The sequence below is a fragment of the Capra hircus genome, chromosome 15, assembly GCF_001704415.2.
Source record: "Capra hircus breed San Clemente chromosome 15, ASM170441v1, whole genome shotgun sequence".
NCBI lineage: Eukaryota > Metazoa > Chordata > Mammalia > Artiodactyla > Bovidae > Capra > Capra hircus.
Genome location: NC_030822.1, coordinates 47,317,889 through 47,342,249, shown reverse-complemented (window position 1 = coordinate 47,342,249; position 24,361 = coordinate 47,317,889). Strand labels below are relative to the sequence as shown.

General features: G+C 53.3%; 1 protein-coding gene across 3 annotated transcripts in view; it reads left to right on the top strand.

Annotated features, from left to right (window-relative positions):
• The window catches only part of USH1C (USH1 protein network component harmonin), a 49,165-nt gene extending 27,263 nt beyond the window's left edge, over window positions 1-21,902 (top strand). The window contains exons 15-27 of one of the 3 annotated variants that reach the window (XM_018059616.1): window positions 352-401; window positions 4,239-4,391; window positions 5,449-5,565; window positions 6,098-6,580; window positions 9,769-9,888; window positions 11,034-11,084; window positions 13,814-13,855; window positions 14,330-14,383; window positions 14,723-14,822; window positions 17,801-17,907; window positions 18,372-18,374; window positions 19,273-19,328; window positions 20,212-21,902. In XM_018059616.1, the coding sequence (XP_017915105.1) occupies window positions 352-401; window positions 4,239-4,391; window positions 5,449-5,565; window positions 6,098-6,580; window positions 9,769-9,888; window positions 11,034-11,084; window positions 13,814-13,855; window positions 14,330-14,383; window positions 14,723-14,822; window positions 17,801-17,907; window positions 18,372-18,374; window positions 19,273-19,328; window positions 20,212-20,338 (1,463 nt within the window). In that variant the 3' untranslated portion in view covers window positions 20,339-21,902. The remainder of the gene's footprint in view (window positions 1-351; window positions 402-4,238; window positions 4,392-5,448; window positions 5,566-6,097; window positions 6,581-9,768; window positions 9,889-11,033; window positions 11,085-13,813; window positions 13,856-14,329; window positions 14,384-14,722; window positions 14,823-17,800; window positions 17,908-18,371; window positions 18,375-19,272; window positions 19,329-20,211) is intronic. The other 2 variants (XM_018059615.1, XM_018059614.1) reach the window with 2 other exon arrangements.

Sequence of the window (24,361 nt, the reverse complement as noted above, 5' to 3'; positions counted from 1 at the left end):
TGCAGACTGTGGCTGTGATGGGGAAAAGCTCATCCTTCTACAAGGGGCTTTGTCTTGGACTTTCTGGCACTGACTTCTGAAGCCAGTGTCCAGGGGGAGGCAGTTGACAGCGGCCCAGGGCCTGGGAATCGGGCCGTTTCTCGGGTTGTCTTGGGCCTGCTTTACAACCTGGGTGAGGCCAGGTAAGTGGAGAGTCAGGCAGAGGGTGTGGTTCGGCTGTTGAATTTGCCGGGGCTGCTTTCAGCTCACAAAGCCACACGTTCCTTGGGAACCCAGCTCCCGGCTGCTGCCTGTGGATGCCCTGGTTAAGCTGATCTGCATCTCATCACTTTGTTCTCTGTGTTCTTATAGCCTTTGGCTGGTTTTATCGATACGATGGCAAATTCCCCAGCATCCGGAAGGTAGGCCAGGACTGAGTGCTGTTGGCAGCTGAGTTTGCTGTGGGTTTTGACCTTTCCCATTGTTTCTTTTCCTGTTGCCTCTCAACAGTGTGACCACCTGTTTACTGGGGGGGGCTAACCCCCTCTGTGCCTCTCTGATGCCTGATGTCACAGGACAGGACGCTCTCACAGGGGCACCGTGGGGGAAGTACTCACAGGTGGAGATCTTCCCAGGTACCATCAGGCTCTGCTAGGTCGGCACCAGGCCCACTGGGCACGGGGCAGGGCAGAGCCATGGCAGGAATCTTCTGCTTTGTTTCTCTGTCAAGTAGAACCAGAGGCTAAGAGCAGAAGCCAAGGTCAGAGAGAGTGAAAAATCCAATTGGGTGCATGCAGGACAGGTTATGAGGCTGACTGCACCAGACACAGACTGGCTCCAGGGTGGGGATTTTTCTGCCTCAGGCTGGATTCAAAGGTGCACCAATCCTAGCTCTATCCTAGAAATTTCCCTGCATGTGCCCAGGATAATGCATTTTTCTGGCCTCTGGGGCCTTGAGTTTTCTCTCTAAATCTTATTCCTATATCTCCAGACCCCATAAAGCTCCCTCTTTTTTTTTTTTTTTTCCTAAGCCACTTTGGCATTTGATTATGAAAATGCTGCTGTTAATATTTGTAGATTGGACATTCAGAATGACTTGGTATTTGGAAATCAGGCATCAGCATAAATCTGGGTGAACTAATTTAGGTGTTATCATTAGACTGGCTCTTTCTGGCAGGATGTCAGTTCCCCAGAAACCAAAGCACTGGCAGCTGGGTGACCTTGATGATATGTAGCATCTCCCTGTCTGGAAAATGGGAATATCTGATGTGCTGGAAACAACCACCCCCTTCCTGTAACATGGTACTGTTAAGATAATAGATGGCAGTATTACTCTTGACAGGGGTAAATGTCTTTACCTTAGGAGCACAGATAATGATGTGTATGGCATTGAATAAGCACAACAGAGCATCTCAGGGGATCCCTTTCTACACTGCCCCTCTCTCAGAAAGGTCTTGGTCTCATAGGCTGTCCTTTTCATCTTACAGGCTGACTCTATGGCTTATGATATTTCACTGGGTTCAATTTCTAATTCTTCTCTATATACATACTATCTCTACTAGACAGGATAACACACACACACACACACACACACACACGCCCCCCCCCCCAGAGGATTTTACTTGAAAAAATAATAAAAGGAGATTTACAGGTAAATTCTTTTCCAAACACTAATAACTAGGTAAATCTAAAAGAACTACTGTCTCCTTCACACACACCTCCCATCAGAAATCGTAGCACTTGAGGATCGCTGTTGGTAAAGAGGAAAGCCTGTTTTCCTCTACTCATTAGTCTAGTCACTCCAGAAATCACTTGTGTTTTGGTTTTCATTTCATTTCCAAAAGAGAGAAAAATTACGTGACGGTAGAAGCAAGAGCATCCCCCACCCCCATCTGCCTGTCCTCTCGGTCTGGACCAGAAGGAACATTTGCAGTGAATTTAACTGACCGCTAAAGGACAACAGAATTATGTCCCTCATGCTGACTCTGAAAAAAAACTGACAGTTTTTTTTCTAGAGTTATATAAGATGCTTTGTCTCCAAGCAGCTAGAACCAAGTCCCCAGGTATTACAAGTGGCCTTTGATGGCCGTGATCAGCAATGCACAAAATTCCCCTTATTTGAAAAGATTCAGAGTCTTCCTGGGCCCCCTGGGGCTCAAGAAGCCCAGGCATGTGGCCTCACAAAGTCTATTCCAGTGCCTGAAGGCTTTGTGGTCCTGACTGAGTCCTTTCCCCGGGACTGCTTGAGTAAATTATGCAGAACAACCCTCCTGGTAGGAGCCTGCCATCTGGCAAGAGAGGCAGATTCACACACAGCTAAGTAACCCATACGGAGAAGGCTGCTATGAGATCACTATGCAACGCTATGGGGCAGCTTGCCTTTCTGCATCAGTAAGCAGGTGCTCTTTTCTTGGAGATGGGACCGAAACTGTCACAGCTCCCTCCCTATCCAGGAGCCCTAGCTCTAAAATCTTAACACTGGTGTTTTTTTTTGTTTGTTTGTTTTTGGTTTTTTTTTTTTAAAAGCAGTAGAATGGCCATGCCTATTATGATGGTCCCTGTGGGAGGTCATGCCCTTCGTCTAGCAAGCTGCCATTGGGCAGAATGGTTCTGACTCCTCCTGAGGAGTTGTCTGAATCCATAATGTGAGGGTAGAGAGTCATCTATCAACTGAGCCAAGAGTCTAGTGAACCAGGTGAGAAGGAACCAAGCAGGGCTCTGAAGCAGTGAAAACCATTTTCTCAAGTGGCTCATAGACTGCTCTGAGAGTGGGGCCCCCATCTGCTAGATGGGGGACCATCTCCAAAGCACCTGTCCACAGAGGTGGTTGTAGTCTTTAGGAAGGGAGACAGAATGACTCGGTCACAGGTCCATAATCATCCATCAGGCCCCTCTAGCTGTGAACAAAGTTATGTGTCCATTGCTGGGAAACTCAATTTCTCATTCCTGGCCTTGAATGATGGGATGATTCAGGAGTTCTGAGAGCAGGCCCCACCCAGGAAGGCCTGGGAGGGCGAGGGCGAGTTCAGTGAACGTGCGGGTTTCCTCCTTCCCCGTTTCCTGGCCCCTGTCCTCCATGCTATACGAGGGGCCGATACGCCCTCCTGCCATGCTCCCCTTGCCCCAGCTCATCAGGTTGCAGTGGGGAAACTGTGGGACCTGGAAGACTGTAGTCCAAATTCTGGCACCACCACTTGCTAGATGTTTGACACCAGGCAAGGGACTTCACCTTCATCAAGAGAAGGGAGATTGAACCTGGGTCTTCTGCATTGCAGGCAGATTCTTTACCATCTGAGCCACCAGGGAAGCCCCATGGATGGGATAAGCAGTATAAACCTCTTGGCACACAGGCAGTCCATAAGTCTTAATTCTCTTCGTTCTTTACTCCTTGGCTTCCCTGCAAGCCCATGGGAGAAGCAGCCAGGAAAGTAGACTTTGTGGGCTAATTCAAACAGGAGAAAGAAGTCCATTTGCCCTTCATCTCTGCACCTCCCCCCACCCCCCACCGCCTGCCCTGAATCCTCTGGAACCCTGCGGGCCATCCTTCCTACCTGCCCCTCCACACCAACTCCCAGTCCTGTAGTTTCTCCCTAGTCCACCTAGTTCAGAGGAAACAGTGGGTTTGGACTCTGCAGGAGGAAAAGGTCCGGAGTTAAAGCAGCAGGACAAAATTGATGTCCTTGGCTCTGGGCTTCCAGGTCTGAGGCTGCCCCCTTCTCCTTTAGCTCAGGACAGAGAATCTCTATAAATGAGGCTTAGCCAGCTGTCTCAGACTTTCTCTAGAATCTACCAGGATGCATCTGTGGTGTCTGAACATCCCGATAATGGAGAAGGCCTATGCCCAGACACTGGGAAATAAATACAGTGCCTTTTTAAAATACGGCACTTGGAAGCTTACAAAGTGCTTTCATAGATGTTTCATTGGCTCTAGATGGCAAACCTGTCTTTGCCCCATTTTGGAGGTGAGATAAACCAGGCCCAGAGAGGTTAAGGAGCTTAACCAAGGTCACACAGCTTGTTAGTGAACCAGTGAGCTAGTTCTTCTGGCTGACACAGGAAGTGTGTCTTACTCTGTGCTGGGTAGCAGCATCCTGCCTGTTCTAAACCCGGAGCCCAGTGCCGAGTGTGGCTGAGCAGAGCGAGGACAGGGACTCGTGGCGGGGAGGTGCCTGCTGTTGTCTGGATGCCCTGTCTGCTGTGCCGTGCCAGTGTTAACACTGCCTTGTAACCCTTGCATAAACGATGCCACATCTGCTCAGAAAGGAAAGGATAAGAAGAAAGCCAAGTATGGTAGCCTTCAGGAGTTGAGAAAGAATAAGAAGGAACTGGAGTTTGAGCAGAAGCTTTACAAAGAGAAAGAGGAAATGCTGGAGAAGGAAAAGCAACTGAAGATCAACCGGCTGGCCCAGGAGGTATGATGTGTCCTGCTCCCAGGCCAGGGAGCATCCCTGGGACAGTTTGGTTGGTCCCCACCATGCTTTCGGGGAACCAGCTAGAGTAGCTGTTCCCAGATGGAGTCTGAGGATGGAGTGAGCCCAGCCCCCTCCCCAGGCTGGAGGGTGAAATCTTCCCACCTCCCCAGCGTGAGACTAGCTTCTGGCTAAGGTGTGTATGTTTGGGATCGAGACTCACCTCCTTGCTCAGGAGTTGGCCCCTCTGCCCAGACTGTGGGTCTCAGGTTGGTCTCCATGCACATGGTTAAAGGTCTGTGTCTGTCCTCAATCCCCACCCCCACAGACTGAGCACAAGGCTAGGCCTCTCCTCCTTGATATGGCCGTAAGGCTGGCCTCCCTGCTCAGGGTTTGAGTCTGAGGCTAACCCTTCTGCCCAGACTGTAGATCTGATGTTAGCCTTCTACTCACCTGTCATTAGATCTGGGTCAGTTTGAGCTCCCTGCCCACCCCGCCCCCGCCATCACCAACTCAGGTTATGCTTCTCTTTAAGGCTTCTGAGAATCAGAATGCCAAGCTGATTAGATTACAAAACCAGAGAAATCCTGGAAAATGTGAAATGCATTAGATTTGACATTAGAACAAATTAGCTACAGAATTAAAGATAACATTGAGCTTGTGCTCCTGAGGACAAGGCAGCCTGGAATGAGGGGATAAAGAAACAAACAGTAAAGCTGGACTCTTGGAATGTACCTACAAAAGGACCATTTTTGGAAAATCCTAAGAGCCTCAGAGTTTGTGGGAATCCTAAAGACAGCTAATCCCATGAAAGGCATATGCCCCTTCTCGAATTCTGCCTACACCTGCTGTAAGCTAACACCCCAACCCCTCTCTCTCTTATTTCCCCTCCACTGGGGCCAGGTGGAATAAGCCTGGGGCTTTTTCTAGGTAGTTGACACATTCAGCAGTACTCTGGGTTTTTTAAGAAGTGCTTTGAACTGTTGACTTGAGTGTGCCACCCACATGTGACTCAGTGTGCCCTCTGCCCTCTCCATTTTGCTCTGGCCTTGGGTCCCAGGTATCTGAGACAGAGCGGGAAGACCTTGAGGAGTCGGAAAAGATTCAGTATTGGGTGGAAAGGCTCTGTCAGACACGCCTTGAGCAGATTTCCTCTGCTGATAATGAGATTTCAGAGGTAACAGAGCCCTTCCCAGAGCCCTTCTGTCTAGTAGACCCTCCTGCTGCCTTTGGAACCACCCACCCTGGGGACAGCGGGAGGCAGCCTGGCCACTGGCAAGCTTCACCCTCCAGGGCCGCTGACCAGCCCGCTCCATGCTCCCCTCTTGAGGAGGGAGGTGTGTCTGTATTTCTGGGCTTATTTCCAGAGTGACCTCTAAGTCCCAGCCCATCAGAAATGATCCGTGAGGCCTGCTGTCCTGGCGTAGTTATCAGGAGTGTGCGTCTCCCTGTCGCGTGCACTCCAGTTCAGATGATGGATTGTATGCTTGCCTTTTCATCGCTCCCGGCGGTTTGGGTACCCCCTACTGGCCGCCTGGTATGGGGTCAGCTGGGCACCCAAGTGGCAGAGAATTGACTGCCCCTCTGCTTCCAAGGTTCGGGTTTGAGGGTGGTGGGTCTCCAGCAGCAAGAGAAACAGATGAGCATTAGACTCGGTGTATTGTGAAGTGGGGCGCTCCTCAGTGACAGAGCTTCCTTGCCACCCCCAGATGACCACAGGGCCCCCCCCTCCCCCGCCCTCTGTGTCTCCCCTGGCCCCGCCCCTGAGACGCTTCGCAGGCGGCCTGCACCTGCACACCACTGACCTGGATGACATCCCCTTGGACATGTTCTACTATCCCCCCAAGAGTGCCTCTGCCTTGCCTGTGATGCCTCACCCTCCACCCTCCAACCCACCCTCCAAGGTCCCCGCGCCCCCTGTCCTGCCCTCATCGGGCCGCGTGAGTGCCTCTTCCTCACCCTGGGTGCAGCGCACCCCACCCCCCATTCCCATCCCTCCCCCGCCCTCCATTCCCACCCAAGACCTCACTCCCACCCGCCCACTGCCCTCGGCACTGGAAGAAGCGCTGGGCAACCACCCCTTCCGCGCTGGGGAGACAGGCAATCCAGCAGAGGACTGGGAGGCCAAGAACCACAGTGGGAAGCCTGCCAACTCTCCCGTCCCCGATCGGAGCTTCCCACCCACCCAGAAGGTACTGCCTCTGTTCCGCATGCGATGCAGGGAAGCAGGAAGAGTGGGCCGGGCTGCTGTTTCCCACGCCCTCCTCTGCTCCTGTGAGTGCAGATGGGAGGAAACATCACCCCAGCCCCTTTTCCAGGCACTGGCTCCCCAGCCTGCAGTTGTGGACTTCCTGCATGTCTGTGGCTTCTGCTGATTCTGAAGTGCTGCATGGTATGGTGAATTGCCTATGATACTTGGGATGAGCAACAGTGTATCAGTGTTGATTGTTCTCTCTGCTCCTCTTGGCTAGTATCGCTGGTAACCTTCACTGTAGCACTTGCAAGGTTATGTTAATGAAGAGCCAGAGCTCTATTTATATGCCAGGTAGTCCTTTCTTGTTATTAGCTCAGGAAGCCTTGAATGTGGTGAATGAATCCTCTGTTTAACAGGGGAGCGGTATTAGGCTCTGTAAATGAGGTGATAACACCGTCGGTCCACTGAAGTATTAAGACATTACCAAACCTTTTTCTATGACACTAGCCAACTATATTAGCTTGAAGCATAATACCCAGAAATTTCTGGCCAACTGCCAGCTACGGAAAAAAATGAAAATGGATAGCTCCTAGAAAGCTCCAAATTTGCAGCTAAAAGATTAGGGCCCTTTTTCTTGGATGTCAGCAGGCAGAACAGTGATCTTTCTCAAAAAGACATATTCCTCATTAATTGTTCTTTAGCCAAAGACTAAGAGGCAATCCACAGTGAAGACACAGAGCTTTGATCCCTGAGAGGGAAAAACGAAATAGTTCTCTGCTCCAGTAGCTGTAAGGGAAGACTTGAGTCAGAACTACAGCAACTCATGTCGACTAAGAGTGGGGTTTGAGGGCAGGGTAGTCAGTAGTACCTGATCAGCTATTTTTATTAACCTTTGCTGCACGGGTTTGGGTGCCTGCATGAAGTGCAGACTAAGCATCTCAGAGCATTCGGGAGTGCTTGGAGGAAGGAATTTGGGAACGAAGAAAGTGCCAGATGCTGACAAGGCTGCAACTGCCAGCAGGGGGCTCTCAGAGGCACTCCCAGTGGGGTCCTGAGCCCTGACAGAAGTCTGGCATTGCCAGGATGTCTTGCCCCCAGGCCCAGCCAGAGCAGGTTCTGGCACAGAAGCCAACATCCTTCTTGAGGGGGCCACCCACCAAGATGGGCAGCAGCTTCTGCTCCATGTATTCAGCTCAGTAATCAGCTGAGCACCTTCCCTGTGCTTCTGTGTTGGGGCCGTGGTGGCAGGGTGCAGGGAGCAGAGCTGAAGACTGCACAGAGACAGTTGGCACAGTTGTGCTCTCCAGGATTCAGCTAAAGGATTAACAGCTGACCAGGCAGGAATCAGCTATAGCAGCAGCACAGGCTAGGTGCTATGGGAGGGATTCATTCTAATGGAAGGTTGACGGCACCTCTTTAGAGCTAAGCCTTGGGGGATAGTGATACATGTAGGATGGGAGAAGGCTATTGCAGGTGCCATGGACGTAGCAATGGCGAGAAGGAGCTACCCAGGTTTGGATCCTGGCTCAGTCGCTGGCTCTATGACTTTGGGCATGCACTGCCTCATCTGTCTGAGCCTGAGTTTTCTCATCTGTAAAATGGGAATGCTAACGGCACCTACTTAATACGAGGATCAAGTGAATTAACACATGAACTCATTCTAAGTTAATACTTGGAGCACATAGAAGGCGCTCAATAGATAGTACCTGTGATCAGTGACAGATCAGGATACAAGAAAATTTGGGTGAAGCTGCGAACAGGAGGTCAGAGGTAAACTGCAACCTTCTGAGTTAGGGTCAAGATTCAAAGCCAGGTCCCCCTTTCTCGAATTCCTCCAGTCATCATGAAGTTTCCCACTGTTAGTTCCTGATCAGAGCAGAGAGAAAATTAAAAGCTCCCCCCACACAAGGAGCCTCTGAAGAACTGGACCCTAAATGCCTTAAGTGACATAAAAGCCACAAAGGTTGGGGGTGAGCTGTCTTGGTGAGCTTCATCTCTCCTGCATCAGCACTTGGGTCCATGCACCACTGACCCTGCCCATCCTCCTCCTCCCTGCATGCTCGGGTGAGGGTCATCAGTGCTTCAGTAGGACGTGTGGCATCACACGTCTGCACAGTCAGCCCTGCCCCCAGCAGGTCTCGGGTGGTGGAAACAAACCCCCGTGTCCGCCGCACAGGCACCTGCCAGGGGAAGGTTTCCAGGGCACTGTCCGCCCCCAGCCCCATGCGTCCACTTACCTACTAAGTCCTTCATTTACTCATGTAACCTGTTTAGTGACTCCTACTCTATGCCAGACGCTGTGCTGGGCACTGAGAGCCAGCACAAGATGGACAGCCCAGTCCTGAGTCTGGTGGGAGGACAGCCAAGTCGGCAGGAAATGCCCGAACACCATGACAGATGAGGGAAACGCAGGAGGGGTGGGGAGGAAAAGCTCAAGGAATGGTCCCCAAAGGTGGTGACACCCAAGCCGGCACCTGGGCAGGTAAAGCAGGAGGCAAGAGCATGTGCAAAAGCCTCAAGGCAAGGAAGCCTCAACCTAGTCAGCGTGAGGAGGGCAAGGAGTGAGGGATGAGATTGCCAAGGAAGGTAGAGAAGCCCCTGGGGGCTGATCCAAGGAGCTTGGTAGGCAATGAGGACCCGTGAAGGGTTCGAGGCAGGGCTGTGACCCGATTTGTCTTGCCCAAGATGATCAAGTGGGTCAGAGCCAAGAAGACATGTTGCATCAGCTCTCCTGATGCTGTGCTTACTGGTCCGCCCTCCCAGCCCCCGCCTCCAGGGCCTCTGTGCCCACCCACCAGGAGCAGCAGACGCTGCGTGTGCAGTCCGGGGACTGCAGCTCCTCCTTAGAAAGAGAAGGGGATGGATGGCACACGTGGCCACTGAGGGGGAGCCTTGAAAGTATCCTGTAAGTGACAGTGCCCGCTGGCGCCCCCGCAACAGGCTGCAGCTCAAGTCCCTGATTCCTCGGAACCACCCAAACGTTTCTGTAGCCTCAGGACACACTGTGGCCGATGGACTTCTTGTCCCTCTGCTGAAGGTCACACAACTAGGACATCCCGCAGGGCGAGTGGGCCAGGCTGGCTCAGTGCATGGTGTGAATTTGCCTTTGTGTCAAAGTGCCGTGGTCGGCTTGGGTCGCCCACCTCATGACCTCACGTGGGCCTCTCTTTAAACTAACCCCTGTAGACATTCTGCCCAAGCCCACAGCCTCCACGAGGCCCTGGCGTGTCCACCATCTCCAAGCCTGTCATGGTCCACCAGGAGTCCAACTATGTCTACAGGCCACCTGTGAAATCCGAGGTCCTGGTAAGCCCCTCAGGTCCCTTGCCAGGCTGCTTCAGAGGAGTGGACATGGGCTGTCTCCCCTGGCTGCTGCTGCTGCCTCTAGAGGAAAAGCGAGGTGGGATTCAAACTCACATCAGAGTTTGTAATAGCTCTTTGTAAGGCTAATAACCTTCTCATTAGCCAGGCGGTGAATCCATGTGGGTATAGGTGGGTGTTGCCACAACCAGTGAAATTCCCGTTCCTCAGTTGATCAACCGGCCTAGAGCGCCACCTCAAAGTAAAAATAATAACAGGACTGATTATTATCAGCCTCCATGTGTCAGGCTCTGTAAGGCCCCATTTAATCCTCTCAATAGTCCAGTGAGATGGTTCCTTTGCTACCCCTGTTCAACACTTGAGGAAACTGAGGCTTAGAGAGGTTAAGTAGGTTGTCTAAGGCAGAGCCAAGTCTGACTATTTACGCCAGTCTTTCAGACTCCAAAGCCCAAGTTCTTATCTCCATGCCATTTTGTCAAAACCTACAGCACTTCCAGTTGCCCTGGCCTGAGCCCCTAAGGCCTATGGTGGGTCACCCTCAGATGGGGCAGTGAGCAAAGCTGACCCATTTCCCTTCTCCATTTCTCGCCTCACTCCTCACTGGGGCTGGGAGTGTGGGGTGTGGTCCTGGGGGGAGGGGGATGGTCTACCCTCCCACTCCCGTCACCCATGGCTGAGCAAACTGGGACCAGGTGCACCCCCTCCAGGGGTGCCAGCCACTGACAGGCCGCCCACCCATGGTGGGAAGAGCCGTGCTAGACTTTATATTCCCCTCTCAAGGAAAGCCTATCCAAATGTCAGGGTGGGGCCACTTTGATACTTACTTTGAGTTTTAGCTGTCCTCTTAGCTCCCCAAAGAGCGAAAGTTCACTCTCCCATGACAGCCTGCAGACGCCTCCGCATTGCGTTTTCAGGCTGATGACAAGGGGTGGTATCTGCTTGCCTGGGACTGGTAGCTGCTGTGTCTGGGGGTGTTGAGGCCCCCTCCACCATAAACCAGGCTGTGTCTGTCTGGGGAAGGATGTTGGCCAGGCAGCTTCAGGCTGGCAGGCCCAAGGCCTGGCACCAGGGGGCAGATGAGACCTATTGGGAGAGTCCAGCATAGATTTTCTTCTTTTCCCCTCTGGCAGCCACAGGAGATGTTGAAGAGGATGGTGGTTTATCAGACAGCGTTCCGACAAGTAAAGGATCCTCGTCATGTGTCTGTGGACCTTTGCACCTCCTTCTGCCCCTCCCGCTCCGACCTCTCTGGGGGTGCCTGTCAGCTCCAAGGGGGCCCCAGGCACCATCTGCTGGCAGCCTCAGGCCAAGACTGTGTCCCCCATTCCCTGTGGCTCCGGGCTGGGGGTTCTCATATAAGGTGGGAACCCTGGGGTGGGACTCCATGCCCAAGCTGAGAAGGCCGCAGGTCCCTGGCCACTCACCTCTTTTGCTGCCGTTTGTTCGTAGAGGAGCAGGAAGAGGGAACGCTCAGAGTGTCACAGAGGCCAAGATGGCTGCTTGCTGCAGCCTAGAGAGAAAGCACTGCCTGAGGCATTTCCCTGCCCCTGCCCCTCCTTTCCTTCTCAAGGCAGATCACAGCTTCAACAAACCCCACTTGGCCCCAAACCCGCATCAGGAAGAAAGTGGGGCCCAAGGACCTCTATCTGCAGGGGCACACCTGTGCACGGGGCCCACAGAAGTCCTTGCTGGTCCCTGAGTGGGTTCAGGCAGGCAACCATTTGTCATCCCACCTCCTGGAGCTTATACCGTCAGAGCCAGCCGTTGGTTTAGCCATTGCCGGTGAAAGAGCCCAAGATGGAGATCTTACAGCTAGCATCCTCGTGTGTGCATGCTCAGACATGCCTGACTCTTTGCCACCCCATGCACTGTAGTAGCCTGCCAGGCTCTGTCCATGGGATTCTCCAGGCGAGAATATTGGAGTGGGTTGCCATTTCCTCCTCCAGGGGATCTTCCCAACCCAGGGTCTGAACCCATGTCTTCTGTGTTTCCTGCATTGACAGGCAAATTCTTTACCACTGAGCTACTCAGGAAGCCCACCAACATGCTCACCAATAGCCTAATATCTGACTACAGGCTGAAACAGACTGCAGGCAGGGAAGGAAGGGGAGGTATCAGCTGTACAGTGAGACAGGAGGGCCTTCTAAGGAGGCTGTCCCCAACCCACTGGGCAGTGACAGGTACCCAAGGTGTCCTGTGCCAAGCACTGTTTATAACTACTTTATGTATTTTAACTCTTTTAATCTTTACCAGAATCTAGGAAGTAACCGCTTATATCATCCCCATTTTGTAGATGCAGAGAGATTGGGAATCATGCCTTTGGTGGCACAGCCAGTGTCAGACCTTGGGTTGGAATTTAACCTAAGAGGTCAGGCTCCACAGTCAGGCTCCTAAATCCTCTACCTCCCTCTTGGGCGTGAATGTCACCTCTCTGGGTCCCAGTGTCTCCAGTCTGTTGGATGAAGGGCTAACTCCCTCTTCAAGGGCTGACCGGCGCTAGTTGGTTATAGATCTCTCATCTGAATTCATGCAAGGCACAAGTCCTTGCCGTCTGGCCTGTGGCTGAGAGCAGATTCTCAGAGGGAAGGAAAGAGGGAGACCCCTGGCCAGCACAGCTCAGTTTTCCAGAAGAAACAGCCATGGGTAGGCAGAGACCTCTTGGTAAAAGAGAATTGACTCCACGTCCTGCCGTTTCCCTTCTTGCCCATGGATTTGCTGCACCCGTTTCTCTCTCTGCTGCCCTGACACCCACATGCCAGCCTGGGAGTGGCCTCAGCTGGGCCGGGCTGGAGACCCCCAGGCTCTTTGGGGGTGAGCCTGAGTGATGAAGGCTCATGAGGAGGCAGGGGAGGCAGATGCCCAGGGACCTGTCTGCTGCTCTCTGGCCCCTGTCTTGTGCCCTGAGCTTGGTTGTTCCATGCTGGGCATGGAGGGGGCTGTGGCCACCCATGATGCCAACCACAGGCCCCAGGGGACTCAGTATGGCCCAAGTGACTGTGTGCTGGGGGATGGCTCCACTCAACAAAGCATGTATGGGCATCGGTCACAGGGCTTCTCCTTTGCACCCACCTTGCCAAGGGGACTGACTGAGGCTTGGGGTGCCCAGCCCCTCAGTCTGTGGATCCTGGGCTCCCACTGCCTGTGTGAGACTCCTGGAAAGACTGTGCTTTCTGACTCTGCTTCCCCTTCTCTCTTCTCATCACTTTATTTCTACTTCTTGGGGATGTTGTCCCCACAGCGCCCACTAAGCCAAATCCTCTGAACTGAGGGCCTCCCTCCTCCTCCCTTGGCTAGAGTTCTGGAGGAGCCTTGCCTTCTAGATAAGCATGACATGAAGAATGGTACTGGGTACTGGGCAAGCACAGACACCCCCTTTTCCTCTGGGTGCCTTATGTCCCTTCCCCATGCCCATCATGCTGTAGCTGGTTTCCACAGGAAGACCCCTAAGCTGTATCGTCCTTATTTAGGGGCTAGAGCAGTGGGTGGAGAAAAGCTTGGCTTCACCCCCAGAACCTCGACCTGGATTCCGGTGGGCTTGGAGGGACTGAGAAAGGGCTTGAAAGACCTAAAGCTGTGGGCAAGGCAACCTTCAGCAAGGCTGCCCAGACCACCTTGACATCAGCAGGTGCCCCTGCCAGCCACAGATGCCCACCCCTCCAGAACAGTGCAGGGTCCAGGGCTGGGGTCCTTCAAATGCTTCCCAAGCTTCCTGCTTCTCCCAGACATAGATGCTCTGGCTGCTGGGGTGACCAGCCTCCTCCCCACGTGCCCCATGCTGGCCGCAGCTGCCCCCTTACCCCGCCGCTCTCTCCCTGCCTCCCGCCATTTGCTGTCCTCCTTCACCCTAAGCTTATTTCCTGCAGTGCCCCTGGAGGAGCCCGAAGCCCTTACACGCTCTCTTTGCTTCCAGGATTTCCGGAAATATGAGGAAGGCTTCGACCCCTACTCCATGGTGAGAGATGACTCTCCTCCCCTGGGGAGTAAGCCCAGGAGCAGGGGGCGGGGGGTTGTGGTCTATTTGGTGGCGATGCCTTCTGGGCTCTGAGGGTCCTGGGGATGAGTTAGGGGCTGCGAAGAGCCCCAAGGAGGCTCTTGCCTGTGAAGGCTTCTTTCAAACAGCATTCCACTGTGAAGTGTGTGTGTGTGTGCTTTATAACAATAGTTACACTTGCTGAGCACTAACTGTGTACCAGGCACTGTGCTGGTGACACCTGGCATGCTGTCCCCCAGTCCTCACAACAATCCCAGGGACAAACCATCTCTGTGTACGGGTGTCCATGGGGCCCCCAGTTGATGACTGATAGGAGTGGGGTGGGCAGGGCCCCCTTGTCCATCCCTTCTCCAGGGCCCAAAGTCCCACAGGTGCCTGGCTTTCGCTCCCACCCCTGCCCCCACCTGCATCCTTCACTCCGTCTTCTTCCTCTAGTTCACCCCGGAGCAGATCATGGGGAAGGACGTCCGGCTCCTGCGCATTAAGAAGGTATGGGGCACACGGAGGTTGGGCGGGGACCACTCTTCTCTGTCCCTGCCCCCTCCTGTCTTGGTCCCTTGTTTCTCCTACTCTCAAAGTGACTCCTGGGTGACTTCTCAGATCCCCACTCTCCTCCGCCCCCCTGGGGACACCCCTTCCTCTGGTGGGACCACGTGCCCAGGCCCCACTTGGTGCTCACATCCGATTTTCTTGCTGACGGCACTGCCCGTCATTGCCCCCCATGACTTCTCCTGCCCTCTCTGTGGCCCCGACAAGAGGGTCCTGGGTGCCCAGGTGCCCACAGTCTGTTGTCTGCTTAGCTCCAAAGGCCTGTTTCCCTCTCATCAGGAGGGAGCTTTAGACCTGGCCCTGGAAGGCGGCGTGGACTCCCCGATCGGGAAGGTGGTTGTCTCCGCTGTTTACGAGGGTGGAGCTGCTGAGAGGCATGGTGAGTGGGGACCAGCCGTGCTCAGGTTTGGGGATGGTGTGATGGTTATACCGGCTCCTCCAGGAAAGCAAACAGCAGCCTGCTGGGAGCGGGCTGACAGCTCTCAGGAATGCTCTGCCCGCTGGATCCATCCACCAGTCCCACATGTTCCCTGCAGGCACACGATGGTTTTGGGATCTGCGAGCAAAGAGCCACGCAGACACCACTCTGCCCTCCAAGGGCTCCCTGTTTAGGGGTGGAAACATCCTCAGAATCACCGAATGCTGACTGTACCAGTGTGGTGTGCTGCAGGCTGGCCAAGGACTGAGAGGGTAGAGGGAAGCTGTGGGAACCCTGAGGGCCTAACCCACTGAGGGAAAGAGGGCAGCCTGGAGGGCTCCCTGTGACGGTGATACCTGAGCTGAGCCTTTAAAGGTAAGTCAATGCTTGCCTTGAGAAGGAGAGAAGGAGCTTTCCAGACAGAGAGGACCATACAAGTAAAGGCAAGAAAGAAACCGCTGAAACTTTACCTGTGCTTTTAACAACGATAAGAGCTAACATCTGTCCAGAACTAGCCTTGCACCAGATGTTATTCTAAGTACCTGCATATAGCCTGTGTCTAAGTATTTCATGTGCATTAACCTGTTTAATCCGTATACAACCCTGAGAGTAGGTCTGGTTATCACTCTCATTTCACATCTCAGGAAACTGAGGCACAGGAAGGGTTCAGGGCCTGCAGCCAGTAGCAGTGGAGGCAGCACTTGGACACAACTGTTTGGTCCTTTGCTTTACTGGCCAGCACAAGTGCCACCCAGCTTGGGACCTTCTGCAGCAGATCTTCTTGCTTTGTCTTGATCCTCTTACCAACAAAAAAACACCCCCTGCTAATGAGTGTAGCCTCTGTGGACCCAGCACAGACTCATGCTTCAAATGATCAGCCCATTCATGTGTCAGTGTCCAAAATGCCACCGCTAATGAATTCTTCTTCCAGTCCGGCAGCTTTTCAGTACTCCTGACTCCTTGTGGAGGAATAGATGTCCTTGAAGGAGGAGTCCCTTTACAGGCCAAAGAGGGCTTCCCTGGTAGCTCAGATGGTAAAGAATTTGCCTGCAATGCAGGAGACCAAGGTTTGATCCCTGAGTAGAGAAGATCCTCTGGAGGAGGGCATGGCAACCCACTCCAGTATTCTTGCCTAAGAAATCCCATGAACAGGGGAGCCTGGTGGGCTACAGTCCATGGGGTCAGAAAGAGTCGTACATGACTGAGCGACGAACCACCACACACCCTTGCAGGGAGCCCGGGGTCAGATCCCTTCTCGACAGTGCTAGGCTGGAGTCTCTCCCACAAGCTGAGGTGAGAACAAAGGGCGGTGCAGGCCTGACGAAGGAGGTGGAGTGATGGCAAGGGGACCTGGCCACGGTGGCAGCCAGGCTTCTGTGAGTTACTAGGGTGAGTCCAGCTCAGCCTCCCATGGCCTTCATGAGCTCACCCCTCACAGCCACACTCTGAGCCTTCATTTCTGCCGTAGGACGGGGTCCTGCTCAACCAGGCAGCTGCCGGGGCCCACCTCTGCCCACCTGGCTCACAGCCTCCTCCTCTGCCCTCCTTTCCTGCACCAGCTGAGGGAAGGGTCGATGCTCAGCCCCACCTGTCTGCCATGTCTAGCAGGGAAAGAGCACCAGGATGGCTGGGTGACTTCCTGGGCCCTCCCCTCCTTATGAAGCCCCAGCCCAAGCACTGTCTTATTGGCCCTGCGGCTCCATCTTGGGTTTGTACAAAATGAAAATGTGAAAGCTGCCTCTCCCCGGGCCCACTGTCCAGAAGAAGCTGCTGTCTACAGTTTGGTCCCACACTGCTTGGACATACAAGCAGCTGGTGAAACTCCCCCAGGAGCACATGTGTTTTAAGCCACCACAGCCACCATCTTCAGTAGCACACACCACAGTCTGGTAGGCCTTCGTGTCCACGAGGCTCCTGGGTAAGCTGTGTCAACATAACACAGAATGTTCCGTGGACACCAGGACTGGGAGAAAGTCCTCAAAAAAATAAGAAGAGGCTCTGAAGTTGAAGATGTGTGGGGAAACCACGCATAATCAACTTCTTGGAGAGGCACAATGCATATCAGGATACTCAAGCATACTGTATTAGTATATTCAAGGCTCTGACAAGTCCTGCAGCAAGTACTTCTATTTAGTTTATAACCAGCTTTTCTCAAACTTATCAGATCATAGGTCCACTTATCCAGGAACACCTTCAGCCACACTCATTCATTCAAGAACTATCTGTTGAATTCCTATTTTGTTTTAGGTATTTCATTAAGCACTGGATACGTGGTGGTGAATCAAAAATACAATCCCTGCCCTTATGGAGCTGACGGTCTGATAGGGGAGAGCACCAGTCAACAAATAGATATATGATTACAAATTGTGAAAATGCTGTACAGGAAAAGACCAGGAGAATACTATGTTATGAGAGGATAATAGCAAAGATCCACTTGAGACTGAGTGTGGGGGGTGAGTCAGAGAAGACCTCTCAAGGGTTTTATCTCAGACTTGGAACAAATGAGGAAAGAGTGAAGGCAAGTGCTCCAGGTGAAACAGCATGTGAAGGCTCTGAGGCAGGAAAGAACTCGGGCTCGGGGACCTAAAACCAACCAGAATGGCTGAAGCACAGAGAGGGAGGGCTCACAGAAGTAGCTTGTGTTTCTGGTTAACCTCACCGGAAATGCAGGTCAGCCTTCCTCTGCAGTCAGAGGGACAAAAGTTGGGTTGGCAGTAATTCATCACTGGTGTCCTGATTCTGCTGAGCTCAGGGGAGGGCATGTGGATGGGGTGGGAAGGAAGTGCTGCCCTTGAGTAACCTGGTCAATTGTTTCCCCTCATGCTTTCTGAACCTATATGAGCTTTCTGAATCCAAGAGTCAGGCCCTTCTGTGGCCCTACAGTGATGCCCTGTTTTCCGCGTACAGCCCAGTTGCATGTCAGCCTTCCTTTCCTGCAGGTGGCATTGTGAAAGGGGATGAGATCATGGCCATCAATGGCAAGATCGTGACAGACTACACCTTGGCTGAGGCTGAGGCCGCCTTGCAGAAAGCCTGGAATCAAGGGGTAAGAACAACCCCCCTCCCTTCTTCCCTCCTTGGTCTGCCTGCCTCAAACCCTGGCCTCTTCAGCCAGACCTTACAGTCGGGGTGCCCCATCCCAGGGCAGATATCCAAGGTCCAGGTAACTCTTGGGTGACACCCACATATCCTATCTGGCCAGTGATCTTAATCTGACAAAACAGAATTCACAAAGTCAGTTTCTGACCTTGAGTCCAAAAACCAAGTAGCATAAATAGACTTCACCAGACCGGATGTGGCAACCCACTCAAGAAAAAGACTTAAAGTTTTCATTAAGTACATGCCAAACAGGAATCAAAAGAGTGCTTGGGGCTACTAGAAAGCATTAACAGAAGTAGAGGGCCCAGAATGGAGGAGGGGCTGGTGGCAGTCTGCTCTGGCTTATGAGACACCCACCTGGGTCAGGACTGCCATGTAAGGTCTCCCAGGCTGTGCACTGCACAATCAGAGGGGGTGCCCTCCTACAGACTACAGTGTGAATGGTGCCCACTCATGTTGTGCAGTGCACAACCTGTGCAACTGTATGCAGGCAGCCGAGCCTGAGCTATTAAGTTCAGTGCCGAGGATGCTGACCAGATGGGCCTGGGACCCCCATGAAGGGATGTGGAGAAGACAAGACTTACGGGTAACATGATGACTGTCTCTGATTATCTGAAGTGCTGCATTAGGGTGGAGGGAACAGAGTGTTTTCTGTGATTTTGAGGGCAGAACCGGATTGGATGGAGGGAGGTCCCACAGAGAGATTTCAGTTCAATATCAGGAACGATTACGTGGTAGAGGGGCCTAATGATATTCCACAGAATTTGTGTTGGAGATACCCAAGCCAAGGATGGACAGTGAGGAGCAAGATAAGGATGGAGGTGGTGCCATTGAGGGGATTTAAATGTTAGGAGCAGAAAGAGCCTGAAGTTCCCTGATTGGCTGTGCATCAGAATGACCTAAGGAGTTTGTTGAAAATGCTGTTTCCCAGGACCTAACCTCAGACTTCTGGGGACCAAGTCCATGAATCTAGAATTTGGAGAAATTTCCTGAGTGATTCTGTGGTTTTTGCCTGACTGCGGTCCACAGATCACCATTTGGGAATCTGGTGTCATTTAAGGACCTGGCAACTCTGGTCTCAGTGGTTCTGAAACCTCAGGGACTGGAATCATCCCCAGACCAAAGGATTGCACCGTGAGAGTCCTCTGGACCAGGAGGACCTCCAGCCCCACCTGGGCCCACCTTCCCATGGGGAGAAGATCCCAGCTGGCTGGGCCTGGGCCAAAGTGCCCAGGCATGAGAATGGAGTGTCAGGGGCAGACACACCGCGACCACTGAGCATGCCCCAGAGTCACACAGCTTCTCCCCACAGGACTGGATCGACCTTGTCATCGCCGTCTGTCCCCCCAAGGAGTATGACGATGAGCTGTAAGTGTGTGCGGGGGCCTGGCCCACTCTGCTGTCTTCCTCCTCGTCCGGAATCTTGGCCACTTTCTCTCACCCCAGCCCCAGCCCTCTTCCAGCTTGAAGGAATGGCCCAAGCACACAACATCTAGTAATAACTGATCCTAGAAAGCTCCCCGTCTAGAACAAGCCTAGAACAAAGTCACAGTCCTCAAGTATTGCCAGAGCGGTCTGCAAGTCCGTCTTGTTCAAATTCTTCTTTCCATCTGGAAAACAGGCCCAGTAAACAATGAAGTAGGGACAAAGCCTCAGATTTCTGACTTTCCAAGCAGCCCTTCGTCTCCAGCCCCATCACCAGCTAGTTTAAAGACTTCGGTGTCTTTTGTTCTCTGGAGGGTCTTCCTGATCCTTAGTTCCTTTACCTCATGTAGCCAGGGCCATAGGCTTCGGCCCCACCCTGCAGGTTTTCCTTGGTCCAGGGCCTGTCTTTGTGTGTGTTTCATTCCTGTCTCTGTGCATATCTCTCTGTCTCATTCTGTCTCTCTTCTCCCTCCCTCCCACTCCCCCATCCTTCCTGCCCATCTCTCTCCCATTCACTCCTCTCCCCTGCATCCTTCTCGCCTTCATCACTCTCCCCCTTCTCTTGGCCTTCATCCTCACTTCTTTACAGCACCTCCCCCACCTCCCTGCTTGCCTGTCACAGCTGTGCCTGCTCGCTCCCCATCCCAGCAGAGGCTGAGTCCTCTATGTCCTAGAGAGAAATCAAGGTCTTGTAGCAACTAATTCTGGAACCCAGGGTCCAGGCAAGACCCAAAGCGGGAGCCCAGTGAAGGGAGAAGTCCAGAGGCGCTCTGCCTGGAGTAACCAAGCCCTGTTTTGTGTTTCCTGCTCCGCTCTGCGTATGTAGCCCCTCTCTTCCCTCTTCTGCAGCCAAAAGCCCCCAGCCAGTCCGAAAGCTCCTTGAAGACCGTGCTCCCGTGCTAAGACATGGGTTCCTCCTGCAACCGGAGCCCGGCAGCCCCCACGGTGAATAGGCAGGTGGGCTGCATGTCGTGGCCGTCTGCTGCCCACGCTGTCAGCACGTTCTTTGAACTGGTGTCTGGGGGATGTGCCATCCCTGAAGTGCCACCTGGGCCTGCTGGTGATGACGCTGCAATTCTGTGGGACTCAGAGGCCCTCCTGCTCAGCAAAGCCGAGCAGAGCCCAGTTTGTAGCATGCTTGAGATCTGGGTATCCTCACTCACCACAGGCCTGGGGATCTGCCCTGGGTCCCCACCACACCCCCTGAGCAGGATAGAGCAGTGAGCACCATTCTCTGCTGGGCACAGGCAGCGCCTCAAACCAGGTATGATGGGCTGAGAGAGCCCAAAGGAAGCACAGCCTGGATGTCCCCTTCCCTGTGAGCCCACCCCTCGGAGCTCCACCAGGACACTGTCCTGGAGTAGAGCCGGGGCAGTTTAGAAGCAACTGAGGCTGGTCCAGAGAACCAGGGCTGGCCTATCTGACTGGTCCATGTCCTGTTGTGACCTGTGGCCTGAGCCCGGCTCAGACCAGACTGTCCTTGGCGTCTTCCCTCCCCCTTGACTCTGGACTCTACCTGTGGGACACTGTGGAGCCCAGCTTTGGGATGTATTTCCTGCCCTGTGACAGGACGGTGCCCATGGACAGAGCTGGTAGGTGGCCGTGAACCTGGGGTTTGGTGTGGCCTAAAGCCCACAGCTGGCAGCTTCTGGGGCAGACCGAAGCCTGGATGTGCTAACTTTTTGGTTACAAGTTTCTCAGAACATTAGAGCCTCATGCTCCCAAGTCAGTTGACCTCAACTGTGCCTGTGGCTGGCGGGGTGGCCTCAGTGGCCCTATGTTTTCCGTCACTTGCCATCTGCTGTTTTTCGAGGGACCTCAGCCCCTTTGTCTTACCTCATCCCTGGTGTCCCTCCTGCTCCCTCCCTGGCTCCTGTATGCCACGGCTATGGCTGGGGTGTGGCTGCTCGGGGCCTGCACCGAGAGGGGCATCCGGAAACCGGCAGTGCTTTGTGCCTCTGGGGGTGCCGTGTGTGCTCCCTGCCATTGGCCTCGCCCTCTGCTGAGTGCCCGCCCGCAGGCCTGCACCCGCCTGGTTTGTTCCTCTTCCCCACAGGACCTTCTTCTGAAGTTCAGAGGAGAAAACAAATTCACCCCTAGAAGCCAGTGAGCTGCGGCTCCACCCTCCTGATCGTCATGCCGGGAACCATCTGAGACACAGCAGCCTGCAGGCTCCCTGGAAACCCGCAGCCACCCCCCAGGGATGGCAGACTTCCTCTGACCTGGAAGCAGGGCTGCGTAAGGAGCACCTGGGCCACCCTTCTGAAGGCCAGCATGGAGGGAGGGAGCAGCCAGCCATTCGGAAGAGGCCCTGTGATCCAGACTCTTCTGTCATTCCCCGGGCCCAGTGAATCTGGGAGACTCCTCCCTTGAGCTCTGCTAGGACCTGACTCTTGGGTCTCTCTCTCTCTCTCTCCCCCCATCCCTCTCCTTCTCCTGATCTCCTTGCTGCTATGATTGATGCCACACCTTACTCTGAACTCATTAATAAAATAAGCAGACTTCTTTTCTAGCTTATAGGAGTGAGTGTGGCTTTGGACAGCAGGTTCAAGGCTATCAAATTAAAATTCATATAGTTTTGCCTCCTATTCAAGAATGAGAAACAGATCTGGGTGCCGGGATCTGGGACGGACTTGAAGGATGTGATCCAATGGCTAGGGGCTGGCTTGGAGCAGCGGGCTGGGGAAGCTGGAGACAGGCTGGGCTCTTCAGTGTCTTCTCAGCAGAAGGATGGCAGGGAATGAAGCTCTTGTGGCAGGGACTTTGCTCAATTCCAGAAAGTATAGCTGAAGCCTGCAGCTCCAGAGGGTCACCTCAAGGTGTGAGGTGTCCCAGTTTCTCTCACAGACAGCATGGTCACAGCTATTTCTCTTGAAATCACCAAGACAGGATGTGAGCAAGGCAGCTTCAGGCAGTCCACTCCATCCATGAAATTACGTCTAGCAAATCCTCATGGAAGGAGGCAAGATGTGAGGCAGAAGGGAGATAGCTTGAAGGGGCTGGCAGGGGGTGAGTGGAAGCCTTCCTGGTTCAGGGTCCAGGGATGAACTCCCAGGCTGGCTCTAAGGAAAAGAGTGGTCGGCATATCATGGGGATCCAAGATGAGGAGCCGAGGGTCCCCAGGCCTTCTGAGAAGTGGAAGGTGATTCTGATTTAAGGTGCCTCAGAGGAGCAGCTCTCTCTGGCTAGACTTCCTGTCTCTGCCACCAGCTTCTCCTGCATCCTTGGAGCTCACTTTGAACACAGCCATCACCATCTTCTACCTAATTCTAGATGGCCTTGCAGCTGTAGCTCCACCACCATTTTCCAATTCTCAATTCCAGAATGAGAATTGGAATCTGACTGGGCCAACTCACCTGAATGGGCGGTCTTGGGGGAAGGGGCCAATCTCATGTCCAGTCAGCTGTGGCTGGGGCAGAGTCACATACCACCCAACAAGGCAGCTGAGGCAAGGGCAGACTTGTGGGCAGCAAGTCATGATCAATGGAAGGAGCAGAGAGAGAAGGAAGGAGAGAGGGAGAAACTGTTGGATTTTCCAATCACACAAGAGACAAAGCCACGAGGATCTCCTGACAGCTGGCTCCCAGAGAGAGCAACCGTGCTGAGGAATTCTGTGTTTCCTTATCTGGCTCCTAACCTGGCTCTGGCGACAATTCCAAAGTGAAGGTTGAAGGAAGTGTTCCCTCCTTTGAGGGAAACCTCCTATGTGCCATCCCTGAGCTGGACCCTGGTATCTGCCACCTCAAACTGCAATGAGCAAGATTCCTGCAGCTCCCCCCCTGCCCCACCCTACTGCCACCCCCCACCACCACCAAGGAGCTCAGGGCTAACAGGCAGCACTTAGCATCAGCTGTCTGCTAGGTACTGGTCTTTCTATGGTAAGCTCATCTACTCCCCTCAACAACTCCACCAGGTAGGGACTGCCATCATCAACCCCATCTTATTAAGAGAAGATTGAGGTAGAAAGAGGTGAAATGACTTTCACCAAGTCCCACAGTCTGGAAGTTGTGGAGCTGGCATTCAGAACCCAGGTGCTCTGTCTCAGGAGCCCATACCTTTCTCCACTCTGAGCTGTAGGGGGCAGGGCAACCCTCATTGGTATGTCTCAGTTTTTAGGCTGTTAGCAGGACAATTCTTCCCACAGTTGAAGAGCAATGAATGTTCAGTTCTTCAAGGACGGTTACTACCTCATATGACCTACAATTACTGCTGCTGAGGCCTTCAGTTCCTTCATGCCTGGAATCTCACCCTTTGAAATTCATCTCCAGCTATTCTTAGTTATTGGCACCTCAGGGTCAATGAGTTTATCAGTGCTTATCAAGACCGGATGAGTGAGGCAAAGAGGGCTTTGAGCCCCTGGTTAGTGAAAGAAGAGCCGGGAGAGTGTGCTATTGGACAGGGCCAGAAGAGGGGATAAAGTAAAGGGAAGCTGCAGACAGGGGGAACCTAAGTCCTGAGCTTCAGCTTCCTTTTCTATGACGCCTGACTCTCATGATTCAAGGAAATCAATTCTCGTGTATTGCAAAGCTATTCCAGGTTGAGCCCAAAGTACCCAGCAGACATTGGCATCAACCACTTAAAAACTGGAAAACTTCAGAGAATATGTATAGAAGGGAGGCTTAAAAGTAGTATTTGGCCTGCTGTCGGGGGGAGGGCCGGGCGATGCATGAGGGCACAACTGAGGCTCAGAGCTCACCTGGGAGACTGGGCCAGACATGGGAATCCACTTCAGAGCCAAGACTGAGTACTCAGGACGAAAAACCCATCCAGGCCAAAGACTGCCGACACACCACCCGTTGCCTCCCACATGCAGGGCGGACATCACTCCTTCAGTCCTAGCACTCTTTCTAATCAGCCAACCAAGCAACCATTAAAACTGATCAAACGTCTGGCCCCTAAGTAGAACACTATTTAACCACCTTTGAATCTAACCCCCATTAGTGGGTATTCAAGAAAATTAGGGCCACAAAGAGGGT